This window comes from Coregonus lavaretus, assembly GCF_964263955.1.
Source record: "Coregonus lavaretus genome assembly, chromosome: 16".
Lineage (NCBI taxonomy): Eukaryota > Metazoa > Chordata > Actinopteri > Salmoniformes > Salmonidae > Coregonus > Coregonus lavaretus.
Window position 1 is genome coordinate 32,331,464 of NC_140003.1, and position 23,893 is coordinate 32,355,356.

Genomic DNA, 23,893 nt, shown 5'->3' on the forward strand with positions numbered 1-23,893 from the left:
GAGCGACTTACAGTTAGTGCATACATTATTATTTTTCATACTGGCCCCCCGTGGGAAACGAACCCACAACCCTGGCGTTGCAAACGCCATGCTCTATCAACTGAGCTACCTCCCTGCCTGCCATTCCCTCCCCTACCCTGGACGACGCTGGGCCAATTGTGCGCTGCCCCATTGGTCTCCCGGTTGCGGCCGGCTACAGCAGAGCCTGGATTCGAACCAGGGTCTCTAGTGGCACAGCTAGCACTGCGATGCAGTGCCTTAGACCACTGCGCCACTCGGGAGTTAATCATACTGTGTGTAGGAAGGTTATGTGTCAAGGGGTGTTTTTGTTCCTTTGCAGACTCGGAGCCCACGTGTCACTTCTGTAACAAGACATCGTTACCTCAGTACCAGGCCACGCTGCTTGAGGGGAATGTACTAAACTTCTGCAGCTCAACGTGTGTCACCAAGTTTCAGGTATGTACTGACTCCTTTCTTTATTATTTAAAATATCACCTTGTTAACCAGGAAAAAACATTTGAATAAGAATTCTAAAAGCCTACTGACAGTTAGGTTTCAAGTTAGAAAGAACATGTTTAGTGCATGCATTGCAACTAAACAATTAAAAACTCCCTGACTTTCTGGGTACCTTATCTAGTTTCCTGCAGCTCAAGGAAATGTTTATTTCTCTCTTCAGAATGCAACCATTCAAACAGTAACCAATGGACAGGCTCCCCTGTCTACAATGAACCACAACATCCAGCTCAAATGTAATTACTGTCGAGGAGCATTCAGCCTAAAGCCTGAAACCTTGGAGTGGGAGGTAAATTAACTTTGTGGTCATGAACTTGGTTTATATAAAATGTATGCACTCACTAAGGCCGTCATTGTAAATAAGAATTTGTTCTTAACTGACTTGCCTAGTTAAATAAAGGTAAAATATATATATATTTTTCAACTGTAAGTCGCTCTGGATAAGAGCGTCTGCTAAATGACTAAAATGTAAATGTAAAATATAACACAAAAATTTAGCATCAAAGTTAATTGTACACCTTTCTGTTGAAGCCTGTGAGTGTACATGCTCCACCTCTCCCTCTGTGTCCAGGATAAATATCAAGTGGTCAAACCTCAATTAAATATGCAGGAGCATTCAACATTGTGTGGGTATCTATTTTTCCCCGCAGGATAAAGTGTACCAGTTCTGCAGTAAGATATGTTGTGAGGACTACAAGAAGCTGCACTGCATCGTCACCTTCTGCGAGTACTGCCAGGAGGAGAAGACGCTCCACGAGACGGTCAAGTTTTCCGGGGTCAAGAGGCCTTTCTGCAGCGAAGGTCCGACAATGCTCTCACTCCCTAATCTGTGTCCTTGTCAGCTAGTCTGTTTTGATTGGGAGAGTGAGAGAACCCAGAGTGAATAATACTTGTCCTCATCCCATATTTCTCCCTGTTCTTGACATGTTTTGCCACTAGCTGGGGCACTTTACCCTAGGGCTGGGCGATATATAGAATGAATTCGATTCATTCTAATTTTTGTTTTTTTTGCGTGATATTCCAAATGCCTGTATCGCAAGAATCAAGTTTTATTTTATGTCCGCTTGTTGTCTTTTTGGTCTCGTCTCCTTCGCTCCTTCTGTGCTGTGCACCTTCCCATTTACACCAGAGATCTGTATATAATGACGAGATGCACATGCTTCCTTCCTAACAATGGCAGTCGTTGTCCCAAAGGCGGGAAGGCAGGCGACAAGCTTAGGTCCAAAATAAGCCCATAGAAACGCATTGGGCTTATTTTGGAAATATTTTAGCGAGAGTGAAACATCTCGCTTTGCCTCTTCCTCTAGTTTACACAAACACACCAAGCTCCTCCCCCACACACCAAGCCCTTCCCTCTGCCACTCACAACAACAAAGATGAGAGATCACTTCTTCCTCTCTGACAAACGGTTTCAACTCGCTATTTGCATTTGACGTTTGGTCCAACAGAATCGGTCATATGGAGACCGAAACACATTGAGACATTATTTTACTGTAATAGAGGAGAAGTTAACCTTTCTAACGATACCGTTTTTATGTCTCAACTAGTCAAATTACGTGCAGAGCAGACACTACTAAAACGAGAGTTCAATGAACATTGATTCTGGAAAATGAATGCTCAGGTTGTCGCGTGGCATTGTTTGAGATCTGGGTTACTTTTCTATAGCTTAATGCCTGCTAGAAGAAGTTAGTCATTATTAGTGAATGTGCATAATGCATGGTTCTGGTTAAATTTGTAACAAAAAATTGCATTTTAATAGACAGACTTGAAAGCCAGATCAGTGATTATTGCAAAAAAGCAAGTTGATCTATTTTGATGAAATAATTACATTATTAGTGGGTCTTATGGTTGTGGAAGGCTTATATTTAGCCTGGGTATAACTTCACAGGCCCTGAATTCATTAGTTTGTTTGAAATGCAGTATATTTGACCTTTAATTGTACAACAAAGCGTATTTAGAGAAAACATTTTTAAAAAGTAGATATATATCATGAATCGCCCAGAAGTTTGAAAAAACTTGCCATATCGCCCAGCCCTACTTTACCCACACAACACATGAGTTGAGCTACAGTTTGTCACTTGACATCGTGTAACCTCTAAACGTTGTTGTCCCTATTTCCCCTCAGGTTGTAAGCTGCTGTTCAAGCAGGACTTTGCCAAGCGGCTGGGTCTGAAGTGTGTCACCTGTAACTACTGCACTCAGCTGTGTAAGAGAGGGGTGACCAGGCAGCTGGCCGGGGTGTCCAGGGACTTCTGCAGTGAAACCTGCGCCAAGAAGTTCCACGAGTGGTACTACAAGGTCAGAGCGCGTACCTAAATCAGTCTCACTATGAAAAATCATATTTCTCAAAATTGTGCCTCCAGGAGGTGATTTGATTTGTGTGTGTTTCCCATTATGTCCACCAGGCGGCACGCTGTGACTGCTGTAAGGTGCAAGGGAACCTGACTGAGTCGGTGCAGTGGAGAGCAGAGATGAAGCACTTCTGTGACCAGCATTGTCTCCTCCGCTTTTACTGCCAGCAGAACGAACCCAACCTGGCAACGCAGAAGGGCCCAGAGAACACCAGACTTGGTACTAATTTTTGTGCATTTAGTCTTTTTTAAAACAAGTGCATCTGTGTGTTTGACTTACGGAACCATGTTTTCTATTGACAGGATTTGGAATACAAACTGAGGCAACCAACATTGCGGTGAGAAAAAAGTACTTCATGTTTGAACCCTATAATCGTTACAGCACAGCTGACTGTTAGGTAAAGAATATAATTCTCCTTCTTTAACAAGTATCATCTGTTATCCTTCCTATCTACTAGATGTTGAGTCAGCCGTACACTGGTGGAGGGATCCTAAAGGATGTGAAGAATAAAGCTGTACTCTGCAAGCCTCTCACTATGACCAAGGCCACCTACTGCAAACCACACATGCAGAGCAAGCTCCTACAGACAGGTACACACCACAATATTACTGTTTGAGAAATTGTAGTTTGAAATGTACAGCACATGACATCTCCCACGAAGTAGTATGTCCTTGGTTTGACCTTTGACCTGTGTGTCTGTCTCCAGATGAGGATGACGGGGTGAAGAGGGAGTACATTCCCGTGCCCATCCCTGTACCCGTGTTCATCCCAGTCCCCATGAACCTCTACGCCCAGATCACACCCATTCCCATCACACTACCCATCCCGGTAAGAAGCCAATGGAATAGTCCCAAAAGTGCAAATCCGGAATAATTGTATGCAGAAGTGTGTCCGATGATTAGAACTCCATTGCTGTTCACATCCTGAAACTCTGTGATTGGTATTTTGTAAATATGAGGACAACCATGGATAATGCTCTTGTTATGAAAATAACAAGGTGGAGCAGATATTTACTCTCAAATTAGTCTTTCAAGTATTTAACATATGAACAGTCGCTAACCAACCAGTGGTCTCTGTCCATCCCTCAGGTTCCAGTGCCGGTGTTCCTGCCCACCACACTGCAGGGTACAGAGCAGATTGTCCAGACCATCAACAAGCTGAAGGCCAAAGTCCCCACTGACCCCCATGAGGCTGACATGATTGCAGAGGACCAGAAGCCAGGTACACACACACACACAGAAAGCCAGGTACTGACTTAATATATGCCATTTAGCAAACTCTGCGTCTTAGAATCATGCGTGAATACATTTTGTATGTGTGTGGTCCCGGGAATCGAACCGACTACCCTGGCGTTACAAGCACCATGCTCTACCAGCTGAGCTACACATCCCCAGTTCCAAAATTGCAAACTCTGAACCAAATCAAGCGTGACTCAAATACTTTTAAGTGTGTCCGATGATTAGAACTCTATTGCTGTTCACATCCTGAAACTCTGTGATTGGTATTTTGTTATATGAGGACATGAAACAAACCATGGAGCTTCTTTATCCATGGCTACCGGTATGCATCTTTGTCTACCTGAACGGGAAGCACCTCTCTTCCACATCACTGCAAGCTGCCACAGATAAAAGGTTGATTGTTGTGTGACTGTTTCAGATGTGAAGGTGAAGAGGGAGCGAGGAGAAGGAGAGGCCAGGTCCAGCAGCTCCAGTAGCAGCAGCTCTGAATCAGAGGCTGAGGAGGAGAAGTATGAACCAGATCTGGACCTGGAGAAAGACTTTCCTCAAGGTACGACTACTGAGCAACATTTGACCACCCTGACACTGTGAGACACTTTCTAGTCCTGTCCTCTATTGTGGAAAATTACACTACCGGTCAAAAGTTTTAGAACACCCACTCATTCAAGGGTTTTTCTTTATTTGTACTATTTTCTACATTGTAGAATAATAGTGAAGACATCAAAAGTATGAAATAACACATATGAAATCATGTAGTAACCAAAAAAGTGTTAAACAAAAAATATATATTTTATATTTGAGATTCTTCAATTAGCCACCCTTTGCCTTGATAACAGCTTTGCACACTCTTGGCATTCTCTCAATCAGCTTCATGAGGTAGTCACCGGGAATGCATTTCAATTAACAGATGTGCCTTCTTAAAAGTTAATTTGTGGAATTTATTTCCTTCTTAATGCGTTTGAGCCAATCAGTTGTGTTGTGACAAGGTAGTGGTGGTATACAGAAGATAGCCCTATTTGGTAAAAGACCAAGTCCATATTATGGCAAGAACATCTCAAATAATCAAAGAGAAACGACAGTCCATCATTACTTTTAAGACATGAAGGTCAGTCAACCCGGAAAATGTCAAGAACTTTGAAGGTTTCTTCAAGTGCAGTCGCAAAAACCATCAAGCGCTGTGATGAAACTGGCTCTCATGAGGACCGCCACAGGAATGGAAGACCCAGAGTTACCTCTGCTGCAGAGGATAAGTTCATTAGAGTTACCAGCCTCAGAAATTGCAACCCAAATAAATGCTTCACGGAGTTCAAGTAACAGACACATCTCAACATCAACTGTTCAGAGGAGACTGTGTGAATCAGGCCTTCATGGTTGAATTGCAGCAAAGAAACCACTACTAAAGGACACCAATAAGAAGAAGAGACTTGCTTGGGCCAAGAAACACAAGCAATGGACATTAGACCGGTGGAAATGTGTCCTTTGGTCTGGATTCCAAATTTGAGATTTTTGGTTCCAGCCGCTGTGTCTTTGTGAGACACAGTGTGGGTGAACGGATGATCTCCGCATGTGTAGTTCCCACCGTAAAGCATGGAGGAGGAGGTGTGATGGTGTGGGGGTGCTTTGCTGGTGACACTGTCTGTGATTTATTTAGAATTCAAAGCACACTTAACCAGCATGGCTAACACAGCATTCTGCAGCGATACGCCATCCCATCTTGTTGCGCTTAGTGGGACTTTAATTTGTTTTTCAACAGGACAATGACCCAACAGACCTCCAGGCTGTGTAAGGGCTATTTTACAAAGAAGGAGAGTTATGGAGTGCTGCATCAGATGACCTGGCCTCCACAATCCCCTAACCTCAACCAAATTGAGATGGTTTGGGATGAGTCGGACCGCAGAGTGAAGGAAAAGCAGCCAACAAGTGCTCAGCATATGTGGGAACTACTTCAAGACTGTTGGAAAAGCATTCCAGGTGAAGCTGGTTGAGAGAATGCCAAGAGTGTGCAAAGCTGTCATCAAGGCAAAGGGTGGCTATTTGAAGAATCTCAAATTTGTTTTAACACTTTTTTGGTTATATGATTCCATATGTGTTGTTTCATAGTTTTGATGTCTTCACTATTATTCTACAATGTAGAAAATAGCAACAACAAAAACAAAAAAACTTGAATGAGTAGGTGTTCTAAAACTTTTGACCGGTAAATATTTTATTTGACTGCTCTCTGTCTCTCAGTACAGTGGAGAGGTGCTACAAAATATCACCAGGTCACATGGGTGTGTTTTTATATATTATGGAACAATATAGTCATTCGGATTAAAATTCCTCAGGGGTTATTTCTGGACTGCCTGCTTGTCATACTCCTCACTCCTATCGGACTAAGGGATTTATTTTGGTGTATTTATAATCAGAAGTGCATTCAGAAGGCCAGGTGTAGAATTACATTACCATACCTAGCTAATACATGAATACACTAATAATACAATAAAGAACCTACATAATATAGGAATACAATAATAATACAACTAAGAACCTAGCTAACTGAGCCAGTGACCAGCAGCACTGGACTACTTGTTCATTAGAGAGAAGCTAGTTATGTAACAACAGCTGTTTGAGGATTCAATTCACCCCCACCCTTACGGATAAGGGCAGTTGCTAATTCACTCATTCACCTCCCTCTCCATCTGTCTGGCTCGCTTTGGCACAGCACAGTTCGGTCCAGATAAGTTCAGCTCAGTCCGGCTCACTTTAGCTCTGCCTACCTTTGTCCAACTCAGTCTGGTGGGCTTTGACTTGGCTCATCCCTTACCTGTGTCTGTGTGTCCTGTTGTCGCCCCAGACCCTGTTCCTGCGCTGAAGGGCCTGTATGTGGATATGGGGATCACCCTACCCCCTCTCCTGGCTGAGGAGAAGGAGGAGGTACCCAGAGCCAGGAGACAGGTACTCTACCCACCCTGACCCCTTTCATCTAGCTAACCTTTCATATAGCTCCGGTTGGAAGCAGAAGTGTGTCCGACGATTAGAACTCTATTGCTGTTCACAACCTGCCCAGGGACTGCAGTTGAAAATGAGCCGGCTGGCTAAAACCGGCACTTTTACTGAAATGTTGATTAATGTGCACTGTCCCTGTAAAAATAGAAATAAACTAAAACTCTGTGATTGGTATTTTTCATACGAGGACATGAAATAATAAACCATGAATGATGTTCTTATGAAGATAAACATCTAAGATGGTGGAGTGGATAAGATCTCCCACACGAAGGCTTCTACCGATACATTTCCAATCATAGGAGCTGTGTGTTTGTTTCAGGGACACAAGAGGCGAGCTGTAGCGGGAGACCCCTCTTCCCCCTCTCCCCCTATGACAGATGGCCCCACGGAGGGCCGCTCGCTACCCCTGAGGTCTCGCTACGGGGTCAACGCCTGGAAACGGTGGGCGCTGTCCTCGGCTGACCAATCAGGCGACGCTAAAGGGAAAGATGGCCTCAAGCAGGGTGAGTAAGCTCCGCCCACAGCAACTATTATCGTACAGCACTTGGAACCACTGGACATTCTGAATGAAAGGTGCTATATAATTAAGTTGGTAAGAGATTGTAATTATTTTCCCTCAGAATCTCCACCGGCCCGGTCAAAGAGTAACCCGCTCTCTCTGAAAGCGTCAGAGCTCAGCCTGGCCCTGTCCCGATTCGTCCATGAGGTACGGCGGCCCAACGGAGAGCGCTACGCCCCCGACAGCGTCCTCTACCTCTGCCTGGGCATCCAGCAGGTCAGTCACCTCCCTGTTTAGTTTCCTCCTCCTCAGTCACCTTCTGTAGCCTGGTTCCATTTAGCTTTTCAGCCCTTTGCTCCTCCCCCATCAGACAGTGTTCACAGATCTGACAAGACTTGTATAGGTGAAAGCAATATGCTGATGGAGCTTCTGTCGTAAGGCTGATCCACTACTATACAGATCTATGAACATCGACTGAATAGGTGCTAGGGATCAGAATGGCTCCAGGCCCCCCTATATCTTTCTCTCTGCAGTCATGAAAGGAGAGGGCTGTTATAGCCTCAGGCAGCACTAGGTGTTTGTGACGAGATACAGGGTTGGGACTGGGAGTCAGTCAGACTGGCTGATGATGTCATAGTTCTCAGAGGGCTGCCTTTATGATTGATGGAAGAGGCCTTGGTTCTGACTGATACATTTACAGTGTAACCATGGCGATGTGGCATACAGGTTCTCATTCTCATAAATTCTCATCAATCATAAGAGACCCCTCTATTTCCCACCGCTCTCCTTTCATATTTTTTAAGACGTGTCCGATGATTAGAACTTTTGCTGTTCACATCCTGAAACATGGTGTTGACTATTTAAAATATGAGGACACCATCTATATTCTTCACAATCTTATAACCAGGTCTAGGTGTGGCTTCCCACAAGAGTTTCCCCTAGTCCAATTATTCTCTACTGGTGACTTATTACTTGTTTGTTTGTCTGTAGCATCTGCAGGCCAAAGGCAGGAAAGATGAACTGTTCAGTGACCCATGTTACGAGCCGTTTGGAGAGGAGCTCAACAAGGTCCTCAAAGACTGGCAGCCCAGCGTGATGCCTGATGGTAAATATATACACTCACACTTTATCACTGCTCAATTCACATGTCGATCACCTGAATTATCTTCAGCATACACTCCATCTATGCTCTTTAATGGAAGTGTATATTTTTAACTGCAACTCCATAGAAGACCTACCCGCAGTGTCCAATGATTATAACTATTTTTGCTGTTCACATTCTGAAATAATAGTGATTGTACTATATATATGATATGAGGACACTGTAGACATTATCAATTTAAAACCACATTCATTTGTAGCAGGGTTCATACTGTGTACCTTTTGTGTGGATCAGTGTTTGTGTTAATGTTATATCCAGAGGTACTGTATTGTGATCAGTGTTGTTAACAGCTGTCTGTCTGTGCCCCCAGGCTCTCGGTGGGGCTGTGTGGAGGAGAAGTGCCTGTGGAGCTGTAAGCTGCTGGGGGAGCAGAGTCCTGCGGCATTGCTGCGCTCCCTGGTCTATCTCAACACCAAGTACTTTGGCCTGCGCACCGTGGAGCAGCACCTGTGCCTCTCCTTCAGTAACGTCTACGGGCCCGACCACACAGACCCAACCACACAGGAAACCACTGTCTGCATCCGAGTCCCCTCCATCTCCTCACAGGACCACCACTGTGAGCCTGACCACTAAGACACACACACACCACACAAAACACACACACTGTTGTGGTCAAGTGCATCTTTTTATCAGCATTTCTTTAGATGTGCCTATTTTTGTGTGCGCCTGTCATGTTGTTAATCCTCCCTGTCTGTTTTACTCTGTGAACAGTACAAACAGGGTCCAGGAAGAGGAAACGTAAAGAGGACAGTGACCTGGCCTACGAGCCAGACGACGGCTCAGGAAGCTCCACACACTGTCCAGTCAAGAAGCACGAGTGCAGACTCTACGAGCTCTACCGTTCCAAGTGGTGAGCCACTTTTCTCTTCTATGACTTCGACTTCCTCAAGTGGTCAATTTCAACTTCCCTTACTACATTGTGCTCATTTATTTGTTAATTGTCAGGGACCACTGCACAACAAATATGCAGGTTAGGGTTTTTCATCATGAATCTTGTTCTGGAGGCAGGTCTGCAGAGTGGTCACTAGCTGGTACAGACATAAAGTCATACAATCTTAGTTTAAACCTAACCTTAACCACACTGCTAACCCTAATGCCTAACCCTAACCTTAAATTAACCTAGACTTAAATTAAGATCAAAAAGCTTTTGTTTCTATGAATTTTTACAATATAGCCAATTTTGACTTTGCAGCTGTCCCATCTAGTAGAAATCGCTCAGTTCTGCCTCCAGGACAAGACTCATCCCAATAAATGTCAACCTGCATCAAATGTATTGGCCCAAATTTAGCTACAAAGCTATAATTTCATTTGTGGTTAATGTGGTAATTCCTCTCTCTGCAGCCCAGGGTTGTTGAGGCAGCGTATGGATGTGTTCTATGTGCAGCCAGAGGCATCGGGCAGCAGCTGTGACAGTGACAGCTCCCTGTGGTTCTCCTCTACTCCTCTGGACCGCAGCGTCCTGGAGAGCATCCTCACCCCTCTCCTCCTGGTCAAAGACATCTACAGAGAGCGCCATCTAGAAGAGGAGGAGGAGGGAGGCGGGGAATAGAGTCCACTCTTCCTCTCCATCTCAGAAAAGAGGAGGATTAGGGTCCTCTCTTTTCCTCCATCCAGTCCCATCCTCAACAACATTACAACTGGGTTGCTGCATTCTCTATCTTTTACACCATTACTCCACCATTATACACCGATCTCAGGCCAGCTGTGAGCGTACATTGGATGTCAGGTGAGAAGGAACTGCACATCGTAGAAATAGAATGAATAGAACGGGCATCCCCATTTAAGTCAATAATGGCTTAATGGGTGGACTGGTGGCGTTTACCAGTCAAATTGTTAGGGTTAGAGGTTCCAAGCCCGTTCTATTCATTCTATTTCTATGCTGCACATGTCCAGAGCTGATCGGAGGAAAGCGTTTCACTGAAGGGCTAAGGAAGGGGACTCAGTCTGCGAGTAGCTAGGGGTGATATTGGGAGTGTGACATGTGAAAAGGCAATTCCCCATGAACTGCTGCCCTTCCTTCCTTCCATAGGGGAACTCCGTTCATGTGATGTAGCATTACTTACTAAGCCCAGATTGGGCTGCTATGCTGTGTAAATATTTCTGAAAGTTAAGTAGGTGACAGGAAGAGACAGATAGACATCCACCAGAATTCATCCCACTGAATCCTCCTCAGCTTTGACCCCCAGAAGCCTTTTAAAGATAAGACATTTATTTATTGCGGTTGATCGATTGGTCTTGGTTCTATTTGTACGCCGGGATGGGATGCGTGTTCCATTGTGCTGCGTGTGCCATTTTTCTCTCCTCCGTTAAGAGCATTAATTAGTTGATGAATTAAACCTGCTGCAGCCTGGAGCTGTCCTGTGTCTCTGTCTTTCCCTTCTCTTTGTTCCGAGGGGAGCGGTAGAGGTGGGTGCCGGGGTACTGTGTGGGGCTTCAGAGGACCTGCAGGGTTTTGTCTAGAGGGGATACAGCTTTTGTCAAAATTGACTTTTCGTAGCAGGTTTAAGGGAAATTACGCTGCAGGTTAGGAGAATTAACGTAGCAGGTTAGGAGATTTAGGTTAAGGTTATGAAAATGGTTAGGGTTAGCGAAAATGCAAAACAAATCTACTTTTGACATCAAATTTGACAAAAGCTGTATCCCATCTACTTGACCAAGTTGCCGGTACAAGTATGAAGGAGATGGTATCCTGCCTAAAGACTACATTTTGAAAGACTATATTTTGTCCGTTTTAATCCCAGTGTATTTTGTTTTGTCTCCTTGAAGCTATTTGATGTTGATTATTTAGTTGTAAATGTAGCAATGGGTGTTGTATTACTCTCAGCTAATGAGTGATATTCTGTTAACACGGCAACAACTGAAACTGTTTGTGTTGTAACTAGGGTGGACAGATCTCTTTCTGGATTAGCACAGTATAGACATGCCTAGTGACGTTTCCCAAATTCACTCCATCTCTAGGCATCCAAATTACACTAGAAAGCTCTGCATTTATCCTTAACTTATTTATGTTTTTTTACTGTTACCCTTTTAAGTTTTATTTGTATTATTTTCTATCAATAAATTACAAGCGAATACCTTGTTTTTAAGTTGACTTCTGAATAGGATTTTGTTTGATTTTTCTTTGAATGGCACCTGCCTTGCCTTCCATGTACTGTCTGTAGACTACGCTTCAAGGCTGGAGTATGTCGGGATGAAGCCTGTCAAGGAAAGGAGTCACAGTTGGTTCTGTGACTGGCCGGCTGGCTCCAAAGCCTAATGTGAATGTGCCTGTGTGTACTGAAAGTGTGTGTAACTTCACGAGAGGTTAATTCAGTGTGTGGGCTGATCTGCCAAATTGTTAAAAATAAATCATTTAATTTCTTAGATGTTTTACATTGCTCTTACATTGCTTATATTTCTCTTACATGAGTTACAAAGTTCTGAAGTTCTCTATGTGGATGATGGCGCTCACGTTTGTGAAGCTGTGTGATGTGTCCATGTGAGTGAGACATCACTGGCTTTGTCTATGGCGTAACAGAGGGGCCCTTGCCTGTAGTCACGGTAACTCATTTCCTGGGTTATGTTGGCTCAAATTCTTCAACTGATGATCAGGTGTAATGATGCTCAAATCAATATGTGGTGGTAAGAAGGAAACACAGACACTTCGTCAAAGTATTCAGATTATTCTTTAGTTAATGCAATTGCAGGCAGAAGTTAGTACAGAGTACGATATTGATAGCTCTCCCCAAGTTCTGCGAGTTGTCTAAGAGATCCTGTAACTTATAAAGCCTCCCCAACCCTTCCTAGCTTGACTTCCCCTAACAACAACAGCTTAATACATCTACCTATCCCTGTAAGTGCCAATCATCTTGTCAGTATTTTAATAGCTTCAAGAACATGGGTTTGACCGATACTTGACTTCTCATACAGGAACTGGGCAATATCATCTTGTGACATTCGACATTTCATAAGGGAGAAGTAAGCATCTTCTAGCTGAAGGTTTTTTTTCAGTGGTTAGTTGCAGCGTCCTCTTTTCACAGAACCAGACAGCTTGGATGTCTGTGCCAGACACAGGCTCAGTAGAGCAGGTGCGTAGGCGTTGGTCAGAGACCCCTTCAGTTACAAGGTGACAGGCAAACACAGGCTACTGATGAAGGCCCATATCTGTTAGATGGCAGATAGAGGGGTCATAAAGGGGTGTTGCATGTCAACAACTCTGGGGGTGCATCTCAATAGTCTAAAACCAACACCTGAGGAGGAGCCAATTAGTGGAAGCCATGTTAGACTATTGAGACTCGCCCAGGAGAAGAGGCTGGGGAATCGTATGACAGGAAGTGATGATGTAAAATTATGAAAAGTATCAAATTCAGTAAGGATTTTCCATGAAAAGCTTGGCATTCCATTCCTATTTTCTCTCACTGAATTGAAATGTTAATGTCTTGCCATACAGTATCATCATGAGGATGACATTCTGGTAAATTATCCTTGTAAAGTGATTGGGGTCGACTCAGGAAGTGAATTTAAATTAAATGAATGAACTCAAAATTGTCCATTGATTTCCATGATATGTTATTCTTATTCCTGTTTAGTGTTTATGGTATTGAATATATGTTCCCAATCGGGGGGCGCTATTGCCATGAGCGCGCACATGTTTCATTGACCCATGCATAGAGGCCCATATGGTGCCTAAACTGTTGATTCATTAACATCACAGCGAAAGGCTGTGTTAAAATAATACCCATCATTCCCAACATGAGCGCTGCTATGCTGAGCTCCACGACAGGGGTGTCTGAAAGGGGCTGCAGTGTTTCCCCCGTGTGTGTGACTGACGTAAGGCCTTAAAAGCCATCCCACTAGTATGTCATAGACCCCTGTAACCCCCCCCCCCCTCCCACCAGGGTGTAGGCCTAAGCATTATCAGTGTAAAATGTATCTAGAAGTCTTTTAAAGGGTCAAGCATAAACTTAAGGTGTTTAAAAAAAACGGGCAATTTCATCATGAGCATTTATGACAAACCCTTCTTTATTATTATTTTTTTCTCTTTATTTTTTTTTTGAAGAGACAGCTTTTTTCTTTCTTTTCTATCGGTTAGAGTTGGCCAGACTCCAATAACTTGTCCCATTGATCTAAAGCTAAAACGGCCCTGTGCGCACACAGCCAGCCCTGCGAGAGAGCGGGCCGGGTGTAAAAACATTTTTCACTCTCGTGTTTTTTTTTTGTTTGGGCTCAATCCCCGGTTCTTTCAGGGGGCATAAAGGAAGCGCTGAGCTCAGCAGGGTCCTGTGGGCGAACCCTGCGCCCCAGGCGAGGGGCAGACTATAGGTGGTGATTAGAGCCTCTAATGTGTGATGAATTCTTTTAGAATCACATGATATGAACTAATGTCGCCATTTAATTATAAAACAACAGAGTGGGAGGGGGGTGCAGAGCATACAGCTGCACCAGACCATGGGGGGGGTGGAATGGATGACAACTGCATTTCTAACATTTTGTGCTCCCAACACATGCCTCAGACCCAGTGAAGAAATATTAAAAAAGCCCAGGGGCAAAGATGGAAATGAGGAATAAAGTGAAACACATGACAACTTGTTGAGCTTTTGGTTCTCATTGTCAGTACTCCACAATAGTGTAGCTGTTTTCTCAGCCTTATTTGCTCCCTGTGTAAGTTATGGAGGGTTTAGTTTGTCCTTCCCATTGGCCCAAAGAGGTGCTGAAAATACCTGGATTATCTTTGATGGACAGGACAGTGTCCACCTTCATAACAAAGCCCCGTAACCTTGAGAAGCTGGTTTTAAAGGCTGGCTCTCAACAAAGGGTTGTTGGGGGTGGATTAAGTTACATTTAGGATGACCTATCCTTATTTGGGGGATGTATGGAAACACACACATAGCTCTCTCGCTCAAACAGAGTTTTTCAAAAGTTATCTATCTGGATTTTGCTTATCGGATAAGATTAAATCCATAGAAATCGAATGAATAGAACCGAAGTCCCCATTCAAGTCAATGATTTGTCCGTTCTATTCATATTTTTATGCATTTAATCCTATCCGATAGGCAAAATCCAGATAACTTTTGAAAAACTGGGCCCTGGCTTTGCCTATAGGTGTCTCTGTTGAGATTAGCCTCCCTCTTCTCAACCCCATGTCCCCACATCCCTGTTGCTGGGATGTGTTGTCAGCTTTGGGTGCGTTTCTCTGCCCAGGTGTTGCTGACGCCTGGCAGATCTTACAACGCTTAGATAGGTATTTAACATATTAGCTAAACACATAATATATTATAGCAATCTGTCAGTTGATGACACAGTCAATGACGTGGCACGCAACCATTGGTTGATGCATGCAACGTCTGAGCAGGGGAACGCGACCCATACCTCACTTTCTCATGACAAGCCCCTCATTCTCATGGACAGTCAAAACACAGGCTCCCTATTGGATGCCCTGTTTCACCACACTGTAGAACAGTCACAGGACATGAAGTACTCAATACCAGGGTTAGGGTCAATTCCATTTTCAATTCACTCTAATTCAATGTGGATACGATTCATGAATCAAATTTCAATTAGCTTGCTGAATTGACAGAATAAAAAATGGAATTTACTGTTTGGCCACCCTGTCTTTGCTGTAGGTTGAATTAACATCACTGTATATCACTTATTATCTCTCACACACGCACACATGCGTACCCACGCACACCTTGTCACTGAATTTTGAGGCCTTGTATTAGAAGATGATGTCTGTGTGAAGGCTATACTAGGCCCCATAAAAACATTCAGGGCACTAGTGAAATAAACAACGGGGGTACTGACTGACTGGCTGACTGAAGTATTCGGACTCTGGGGCCAGTGTGAATTTGTTAGGTGATTAAAGGCTATAAATAACTGCTGTCTGTTTTAGGCCCTAGGCCCAGCAGGCTGGGCTGGTGTCTCCCTGGCTGCAGAGCCGGATTACTGCATTTGGGGCCCCGGGGCAACTACCTCCCCAACCCTCCCAAAAAAGGGAAAACTATTATCTTAGGAAAACAGCTCATCTGTGAGAGGATGAGAGAAAATGTTGCAGTTTTAAAGCTAATTTCCTGCAATTCTACAAATTTTGCCATTGCTTATGACGTGTTCATCTGCTATCTGGGGGGCCCCTGCGTGCCCGTTCGGTAATCCGGCCCTGCCTGGCTGCATGCAGAGCAGCCTTCACACTGCATCCCCCTGCCAACCCACCAGCAATCTACCAACACTCCTTAGCCACTGGCCCTGTACCCCCGCACCTATCTCCTGTCCCTCTGTCCTGTCCCTCTGTCCTGTCCCTCTGCCTGTCTGGCCGGCCCTGATCTATGCACTCAATATTCCCCATCTCTCCTCCTCCTTCTACAGAACCTACTCACATTTATTTTAACATTGTCAATCTCCCTAAATTTCACATCTGCTGCTACCCACTGTTCTTCTCGACTCTCAAAAATGTCCACAAATACAAAACAGGTGTCCATGTAATTTGTAACCCTGAGTTCCAGGAACAGCTTGAAGGGTCATTCCTTCCTCATTCTCATGCGTCAGGTGCTCCTGATCCAGGTGCTACTCTAAGCCCCCCTAGTACACTAGACTCCCCTCAGCCTGGTCATTGTTCTTTTAGGAAGGTTGCAAATCACACATTGACTCCTGTGAGTGCCAAATGTAGATATTTTTGACACTTATGGGGTTCCCACATTGATGTTTCAATTCTTATTTGTAAGCTAGCTGGCTACCTTGAAATAGACCCTGAGAAAGTGGCTCCATTTCCATCAGTTTTTTCAGGTTGCAGTTTACTACTATACTGTTGATTGTCTCTTATTTTATCCTACTTGTTATATTTCACCTCTCTGCCAAACTCATATTAACTTTCCTGGAGGTTTAATGTTCGGAAGTTGGCCCACTGGGCTAGACAATCTTATACGGCAGGGTGTTGTAAACACGCTGGTCTCACTTTAATTATACGTGCAGATGTGTGTACGCAGGGTAGTCCGCACTGTGGGGAGTGATGTGTCACTCCTTCCTCCCTTCCAGCTCACTATCACATTCTCACATCCCCTCTTGGAATGTGAAGAGAGGGAGCGATAAGTTTAAAGGTTGTGTAGGTCAATGAGTGTGAGCTCTTCTTGTACAAGATGCACCCCAGCTTCCCCAAGATATGATATACACTATATATACAAAAGTAATTTATGTCCTGCTAGAGCTGCCCCGGTCAACTGTAAGTGCTGTTATTGTGAAGTGGAAACGTCTAATCAAATCAAATCAAATTATATTTGCCACATGCGCCGAATACAACAGGTGTAGACATTACAGTGAAATGCTTACTTACAAGCCCTTAACCAACAATGCAGTTTTTAAGGAAAAAAATAGAAAAAAAGTTAAGTAGAAAATAGATAAGTACATTGATCGAAGATGGCGTAGCAGTGTGGTCGTCTATTCTGTTGTGTCCTCGTGTAAATAGCCAGTTTTTTGTATTTTTTCGTATATATTTCTCTATCTCACTTTCCATCCTTTAACTAAATATACTTTCCTGCAACCCGCCTCACCCAATGTGGAACGGATTATATTATTTCTTTATACCTTTTATCAAGAACCTACGGCTGAAACTAGCCAGCTAGCCAGCTAACTAGCTACTTGCTATTAGCCACCATTAGCGGTCTTCACCACTGTCCGTGGCCTGCACTACCTACCAGCCAGCTATAGCCTGGACAATTATCGGCCAGTCTGCACAGCGTGCTATCGACCCAGAGCATATCGGATTTTCTGCTGGAATCACTGAATCACTGGACCGTAACACCGGATCATCGCAACTAGCTAGCTTCAACCGAATGGCTGTTGTTGGCTAATCACCACTGTCCCGAAGCACCAGCTAGCTGCAACCGAATGGCTGTTGTTGGCTAATCACCACTGTCCCGACGCACCAGTTAGACCACGAAGATCCATCTGCTAGCCCCGGCCCGCTAGCACGCACAATCAACAGCCGTGCCTCCTGCTCGCCTGTGCTGTAGCAGCCTACGAACTGCTCCCGGACTCACCTATTGCTGTTCACTGTACTTTATGATCACTCAGCTACACAGCTGATGCCTGCTGGACTGTTCCTTTACACGGTACCCCATCCTGTTAATCTGTTTAGCCTCAGCCCAAACTTTCGTCGCCATTACCAGTTGTTGTCTTAGCCCTCTCGAATAACACCTGTGATTGCGTTATGCCTCTCTCCCATGTCAATATGCCTAGCCTATTGCTGTTTGGGTTAGTTAATATTGTACTATTTCATTGTAGAGCCCCCAGTCCCGCTCAACCTGCCTCAGAGAGCTCCTTTGTCCCACCCCCCATACACGCGGAGACCGGCTCAATCGGTACTACCAGTGATGCTATCTCTTTCATCGTTACCCAATGCTTAGGTGTACCTCCACTGTACTCATATCCTTCCATATCCTTGTCTGTACATAATGCCCTGAATCTATTCTACAACGCCCGGAAATCTGCCACTTTTATTCTCTGTACCCAACGCACTAGAAGACCAGTTCTTAAAGCCTTTAGCCGGATCCTTATTCTATTCTTCCTCTGTTCCTCTGGTGATGTAGAGGTTAACCCAGGCCCTGTAGCCCCCAGTATCACTCCTACTCCCCAGGCACTATCATTTGTTGACTTCTGTAACCGTAAAAGCCTTGGTTTCTTGCATGTTAACATCAGAAGCCTCCTCCCCAAGTTTGAGTTATTCACTGCGTTAGCACACTCCGCCAACCCTGATGTTCTAGCAGTGTCTGAATCCTGGCTTAGGAAGGCCACCAAAAATTCAGAAATGTCCATCCCGAACTACAACATTTTCTGTCTAGATAGAACTGCCAAAGGGGGCGGAGTTGCAATCTACTGTAGAGATAGCCTGCAGAGCTCTATCATACTATCCAGGTCTGTGCCCAAACAGTTTGAGCTTCTACTTCTAAAAATCCACCTTTCCAGAAATAAGTCTCTCACTGTTGCCGCTTGCTACAGACCCCCCTCAGCCCCCAGTTGTGCCCTGGACACCATATGTGAATTGCTTGCCCCCCATCTATTCTCAGAGTTCGTACTTTTTGGTGACCTAAACTGGGATATGCTTAACACCCCGGCCGTCCTACAATCTAAACTAGATGCCCTCAATCTCACACAAATTATCAAGGAACCTACCAGGTACAACCCTAAATCCGTAAACATGGGCACCCTCATAGATATCATCCTGACTAATTGACCCTCTAAATACACCTCCGCTGTCTTCAACCAGGATCTCAGCGATCACTGCCTCATTGCCTGCATCCGTAATGGTCCGCAGTCAAACGACCACCCCTCATCACTGTCAAACGCTCCCTAAAACACTTCAGCGAGCAGGCCTTTCTAATTGACCTGGCCCGGGTATCCTGGATGGATATTGACCTCATTCCGTCAGTAGATGATGCCTGGATGTTCTTCAAAAGTGCTTTCCTCTCCATCTTAAATAAGCATGCCCCATTCAAAAAATTCAGAACTAAGAACAGATATAGCCCCTGGTTCACCCCAGACTTGACTGCCCTTGACCAGCACAAAAACATCCTGTGGCGTACTGCATTAGCATCGAACTGCCCCCGCGATATGCAACTTTTCAGGGTAGTCAGGAACCAATATACACAAGCAGTTAGGAAAGCAAAGGCTAGCTTTTTCAAACAGAAATTTGCATCCTGTAGCACTAACTCCAAAAAGTTTGGGACACTTGTCACGAACGTCTACTAAGTGAGTGGACCAAGGCGCAGCGTGCGATACGAACATGACTTTATTTAATTAAAGTACTCAATACAAAAACAACAAACAATGACGAATCGTGAAGTCCTCAGTTACAATGACTGATACGGAACAAAAACCCACAACACTAAGGTGAACACTGACAGTTTAAATATGGCTCCCAATCAGAGATAACGAGCCGACAGCTGACACTCATTACCACTGATTGGGAGTCACACGACCAAACAAGGCAACACAACCAAATACAACACAACCAATACCAAACACAACCAAATGAACACACCCTGGCTCAAAATACACAGTCCCGGAGCCAGAGCGTGACAGTACCCCCCCCTAAAGGCGCGGACTCCGACCGCGCCTACACCCCAAATAGGGGAGGGCTGGGTGGGTGTTGCTCCTCGGAGGCGGCTCCGGCTCCGGCCTTGACCACCACCCTTCTTCAATCCCCCCGTAGCGCCCCCGGTCCGATCTGACCCAGCTGGTAGGATCTGGACTGACGACGCGCACCCCTGGCTTGGCGCGTGAGGCAGGAACGGACCGGACCTGGCTGACGATACGCACCCTAGGCTTGATGCGTGGAGCCGGAACGGGCCTCACCAGGCTGACGACTCGCATCCCTGGCTTGGTGCGAGTAGCAGGAATGGGCTGGATCAGGCTGACGGCTCGCACCCTTGGCTTGGTGCGAGTAGCAGGGACGAGCTGAACCAGGCTGACGACTCGCACCCTTGGCTTGGTACGAGTAGCAGGAACGGGCTGGACCAGGCCGACGACTCGTACCCCTGGCTTGGTGCGAGTAGCAGGAACGGGCTGGACCAGGCTGACGACTCGCACCCTTGGCTTGGTGCGAGTAGCAGGAACGGGCTGGACCAGGCCGACGACGCACACCGTAGGCTTTGTGCGTAGAGCAGGGACAGGCCGGGCTGGGCTGGCGACGCACACCGTAGGCTTTGTGCGTGGAGCAGGAACAGGCCGGGTCGGGCTGGCGACGCACACCGTAGGCTTTGTGCGTGGAGCAGGGACAGGCCGGGCTGGGCTGGCGACGCACACCGTAGGCTTTGTGCGTGGAGCAGGAACAGGCCGGGCTGGGCTGGCGACGCACACCGTAGGCTTTGTGCGTGGAGCAGGAACAGGCCGGGTCGGGCTGGCGACGCACACCGTAGGCTTTGTGCGTGGAGCAGGAACAGGCCGGGTCGGGCTGGCGACGCACACCGTAGGCTTTGTGCGTGGAGCAGGGACAGGCCGGGCTGGGCTGGCGACGCACACCGTAGGCTTTGTGCGTGGAGCAGGAACAGGCCGGGCTGGGCTGGCGACGCACACCGTAGGCTTGATGCGTGGAGCCGGAACGGGCCTCACCAGGCTGACGACTCGCATCCCTGGCTTGGTGCGAGTAGCAGGAATGGGCTGGATCAGGCTGACGGCTCGCACCCTTGGCTTGGTGCGAGTAGCAGGGACGAGCTGAACCAGGCTGACGACTCGCACCCTTGGCTTGGTGCGAGTAGCAGGAACGGGCTGGACCAGGCCGACGACTCGTACCCCTGGCTTGGTGCGAGTAGCAGGAACGGGCTGGACCAGGCTGACGACTCGCACCCTTGGCTTGGTGCGAGTAGCAGGAACGGGCTGGACCAGGCCGACGACGCACACCGTAGGCTTTGTGCGTAGAGCAGGGACAGGCCGGGCTGGGCTGGCGACGCACACCGTAGGCTTTGTGCGTGGAGCAGGAACAGGCCGGGTCGGGCTGGCGACGCACACCGTAGGCTTTGTGCGTGGAGCAGGGACAGGCCGGGCTGGGCTGGCGACGCACACCGTAGGCTTTGTGCGTGGAGCAGGAACAGGCCGGGCTGGGCTGGCGACGCACACCGTAGGCTTTGTGCGTGGAGCAGGACAGGCCGGGTCGGGCTGGCGACGCACACCGTAGGCTTTGTGCGTGGAGCAGGGACAGGCCGGGCTGGGCTGGCGACGCACACCGTAGGCTTTGTGCGTGGAGCAGGAACAGGCCGGGCTGGGCTGGCGACGCACACCGTAGGCTTTGTGCGTGGAGCAGGAACAGGCCGGGCTGGGCTGGCGACGCACACCGTAGGCTTTGTGCGTGGAGCAGGAACAGGCCGGGCTGGGCTGGCGACGCACACCGTAGGCTTTGTGCGTGGAGCAGGAACAGGCCGGGCTGGGCTGGCGACGCACACCGTAGGCTTTGTGCGTGGAGCAGGGACAGGCCGGGCTGGGCTGGCGACGCACACCGTAGGCTTAGTGCGTGGAGCAGGAACCGGCCGGGCAGGGCTGGTGACGCACACCGCAGGCTTAGTGCGTGGAACAGGAACCGGCCGGGCTGGACTGGCGACGCACACCGTGGGCTTGGTGCGTGGAGCAGGAACAGACCGGTCCGTACTGGGAACACACACCACTGGCCTTAACCGAGGATCAGGAACGGGCCGGACCGGACTGGTAACACACCTCAGTCTCTCACGCCGTGCCTCAACTACTTCCCTCCCTCTACTCGCCAATGGCTCCCGTAATCCGGTAGCCTTCTCTCCACGTCTCCCTGTGGCAGCCTCCTGCTGCCCAGCCGCCCAAGCCATGTGCCCCCCCCAAAAAACGTTTTGGGGTTGCCTCTCGTCCTTCCGACGATGGCCCTGCTGACGCCGTTGCTCCTCTCTCAGTCGCCTCTCCACTGTTTTACTCCATGGCCGGCGATCCATCCCATCCAGGATTTCCTCCCAAGTCCAAGACCCTTTACCATCCAAAATCTCCTCCCATGTCCAGACCCTTGGCTCCTGGACACGCTGCTTGGTCCTGGTACGGTGGGTTTTTCTGTCACGAACGTCTACTAAGTGAGTGGACCAAGGCGCAGCGTGCGATACGAACATGACTTTATTTAATTAAAGTACTCAATACAAAAACAACAAACAATGACGAATCGTGAAGTCCTCAGTTACAATGACTGATACGGAGCAAAAACCCACAACACTAAGGTGAACACTGACAGTTTAAATATGGCTCCCAATCAGAGATAACGAGCCGACAGCTGACACTCGTTACCACTGATTGGGAGTCACACGACCAAACAAGGCAACACAACCAAATACAACACAACCAATACCAAACACAACCAAATGAACACACCCTGGCTCAAAATACACAGTCCCGGAGCCAGAGCGTGACAACACTGTTAAGTCCATGGAGAATAAGAGCACCTCCTCCCTGCTACCCACTGCACTGAGGCTAGGAAACACTGTCACCACAGAGAATTTCAATAAGCATTTTGCTACGGCTGGCCATGCTGTCCACCTGGCTACCCCTACCCCGGCCACCAGCTCTGCACCCTCCGCTGCAACTTGCCCATGCCCCCCCCCCCCCCCCCCGCTTCTCCTTCACCCAAATTCAGATAGCTGATGTCCTGAAAGAGCTGCAAAATCTGGACCCCTACAAATCAGCTGGGCTAGACAATCTGGACCCTTTCTTTCTAAAATTAGCCGCTGAAATTGTCGCAACCCCTATTACTAGCCTGTTCGTATCATCTGAGATCCCCAGAGATTGGAAAGCTGCCGCGGTCATCCCCCTCTTCAAAGGGGGTGACACTCTAGATCCAAACTGTTACAGACCTATATCCATCCTGCCCTGCCTTTCGAAAATTATTTGAAAGCCAAGTTAACAAACAGATCACCGACCATTTCGAAGCCCACTGTACCTTCTCCGCTATGCAATCTGGTTTCCGAGCTGGTCATGGGTGCACCTCAGCCACGCTCAAGGTCCTAAACGATATTATAACCGCGATCGATAAAAGACAGTACTGTGCAGCCGTCTTCATCGACCTGGCCAAGGCTTTTGACTCTGTCAATCACCGCATTCTTATTGGCAGACTAAATAGCCTTGGTTTCTCAAATGACTGCCTCGTCTGGTTCACCAACTACTTCTCAGATAAAGTTCAATGTGTCAAATCGGAGGGCCTGTTGTCTGGACCTTTGGCAGTCTCTATGGGGGTGCCACAGGGTTCAATTCTCGGGCCGACTCTATTCTCTGTGTATATCAATGATGTCGCTCTTGCTGCTGGTGACTCTCAGATCCACATCTACGCAGACGACACCATTTTGTATACATCTGGCCCTTCATTGGACACTGTTAACAAACCTCCAAATGAGCTCCAACTGCTCTTAAACGCTAGTAAAACTAAATGCATGCTCTTCAATCGAACGCTGCTGGCACCCGCCCGCCCGACTAGAATCACTACTCTCGGCGGGTCTGACTTAGAATATGTGGACAACTACAAATACCTAGGTGTCTGGTTAGACCGTAAACTCTCCTTCCAGACTCACATTAAGCATCTCCAATACAAAGTTAAATCTAGAATCGGCTTCCTATTTCGCAACAAAGCCTCCTTCACTCATGTTGCTAAACATGCCCTCGTAAAACTGACTATCCTACCGA

The 23,893-nt window shown here is 46.9% G+C and overlaps 1 protein-coding gene across 1 annotated transcript in view; it reads left to right on the plus strand.

The window, feature by feature from the left end:
• LOC311143731 (zinc finger MYM-type protein 2-like) overlaps positions 1-11,840 on the plus strand; it is a 52,776-nt gene extending 40,936 nt beyond the window's left edge. Inside the window, exons 7-23 of the mRNA XM_084179606.1 lie at positions 341-456; positions 677-802; positions 1,164-1,314; positions 2,639-2,811; positions 2,919-3,084; positions 3,168-3,202; positions 3,323-3,455; positions 3,572-3,693; positions 3,954-4,086; positions 4,522-4,653; positions 6,937-7,037; positions 7,408-7,591; positions 7,709-7,863; positions 8,578-8,692; positions 9,060-9,305; positions 9,461-9,599; positions 10,091-11,840. Coding sequence (XP_084035732.1) covers positions 341-456; positions 677-802; positions 1,164-1,314; positions 2,639-2,811; positions 2,919-3,084; positions 3,168-3,202; positions 3,323-3,455; positions 3,572-3,693; positions 3,954-4,086; positions 4,522-4,653; positions 6,937-7,037; positions 7,408-7,591; positions 7,709-7,863; positions 8,578-8,692; positions 9,060-9,305; positions 9,461-9,599; positions 10,091-10,298 — 2,435 coding nt within the window. The 3' untranslated portion in view covers positions 10,299-11,840. The remainder of the gene's footprint in view (positions 1-340; positions 457-676; positions 803-1,163; positions 1,315-2,638; positions 2,812-2,918; positions 3,085-3,167; positions 3,203-3,322; positions 3,456-3,571; positions 3,694-3,953; positions 4,087-4,521; positions 4,654-6,936; positions 7,038-7,407; positions 7,592-7,708; positions 7,864-8,577; positions 8,693-9,059; positions 9,306-9,460; positions 9,600-10,090) is intronic.
• The last annotated feature ends 12,053 nt before the right edge of the window (positions 11,841-23,893 follow it).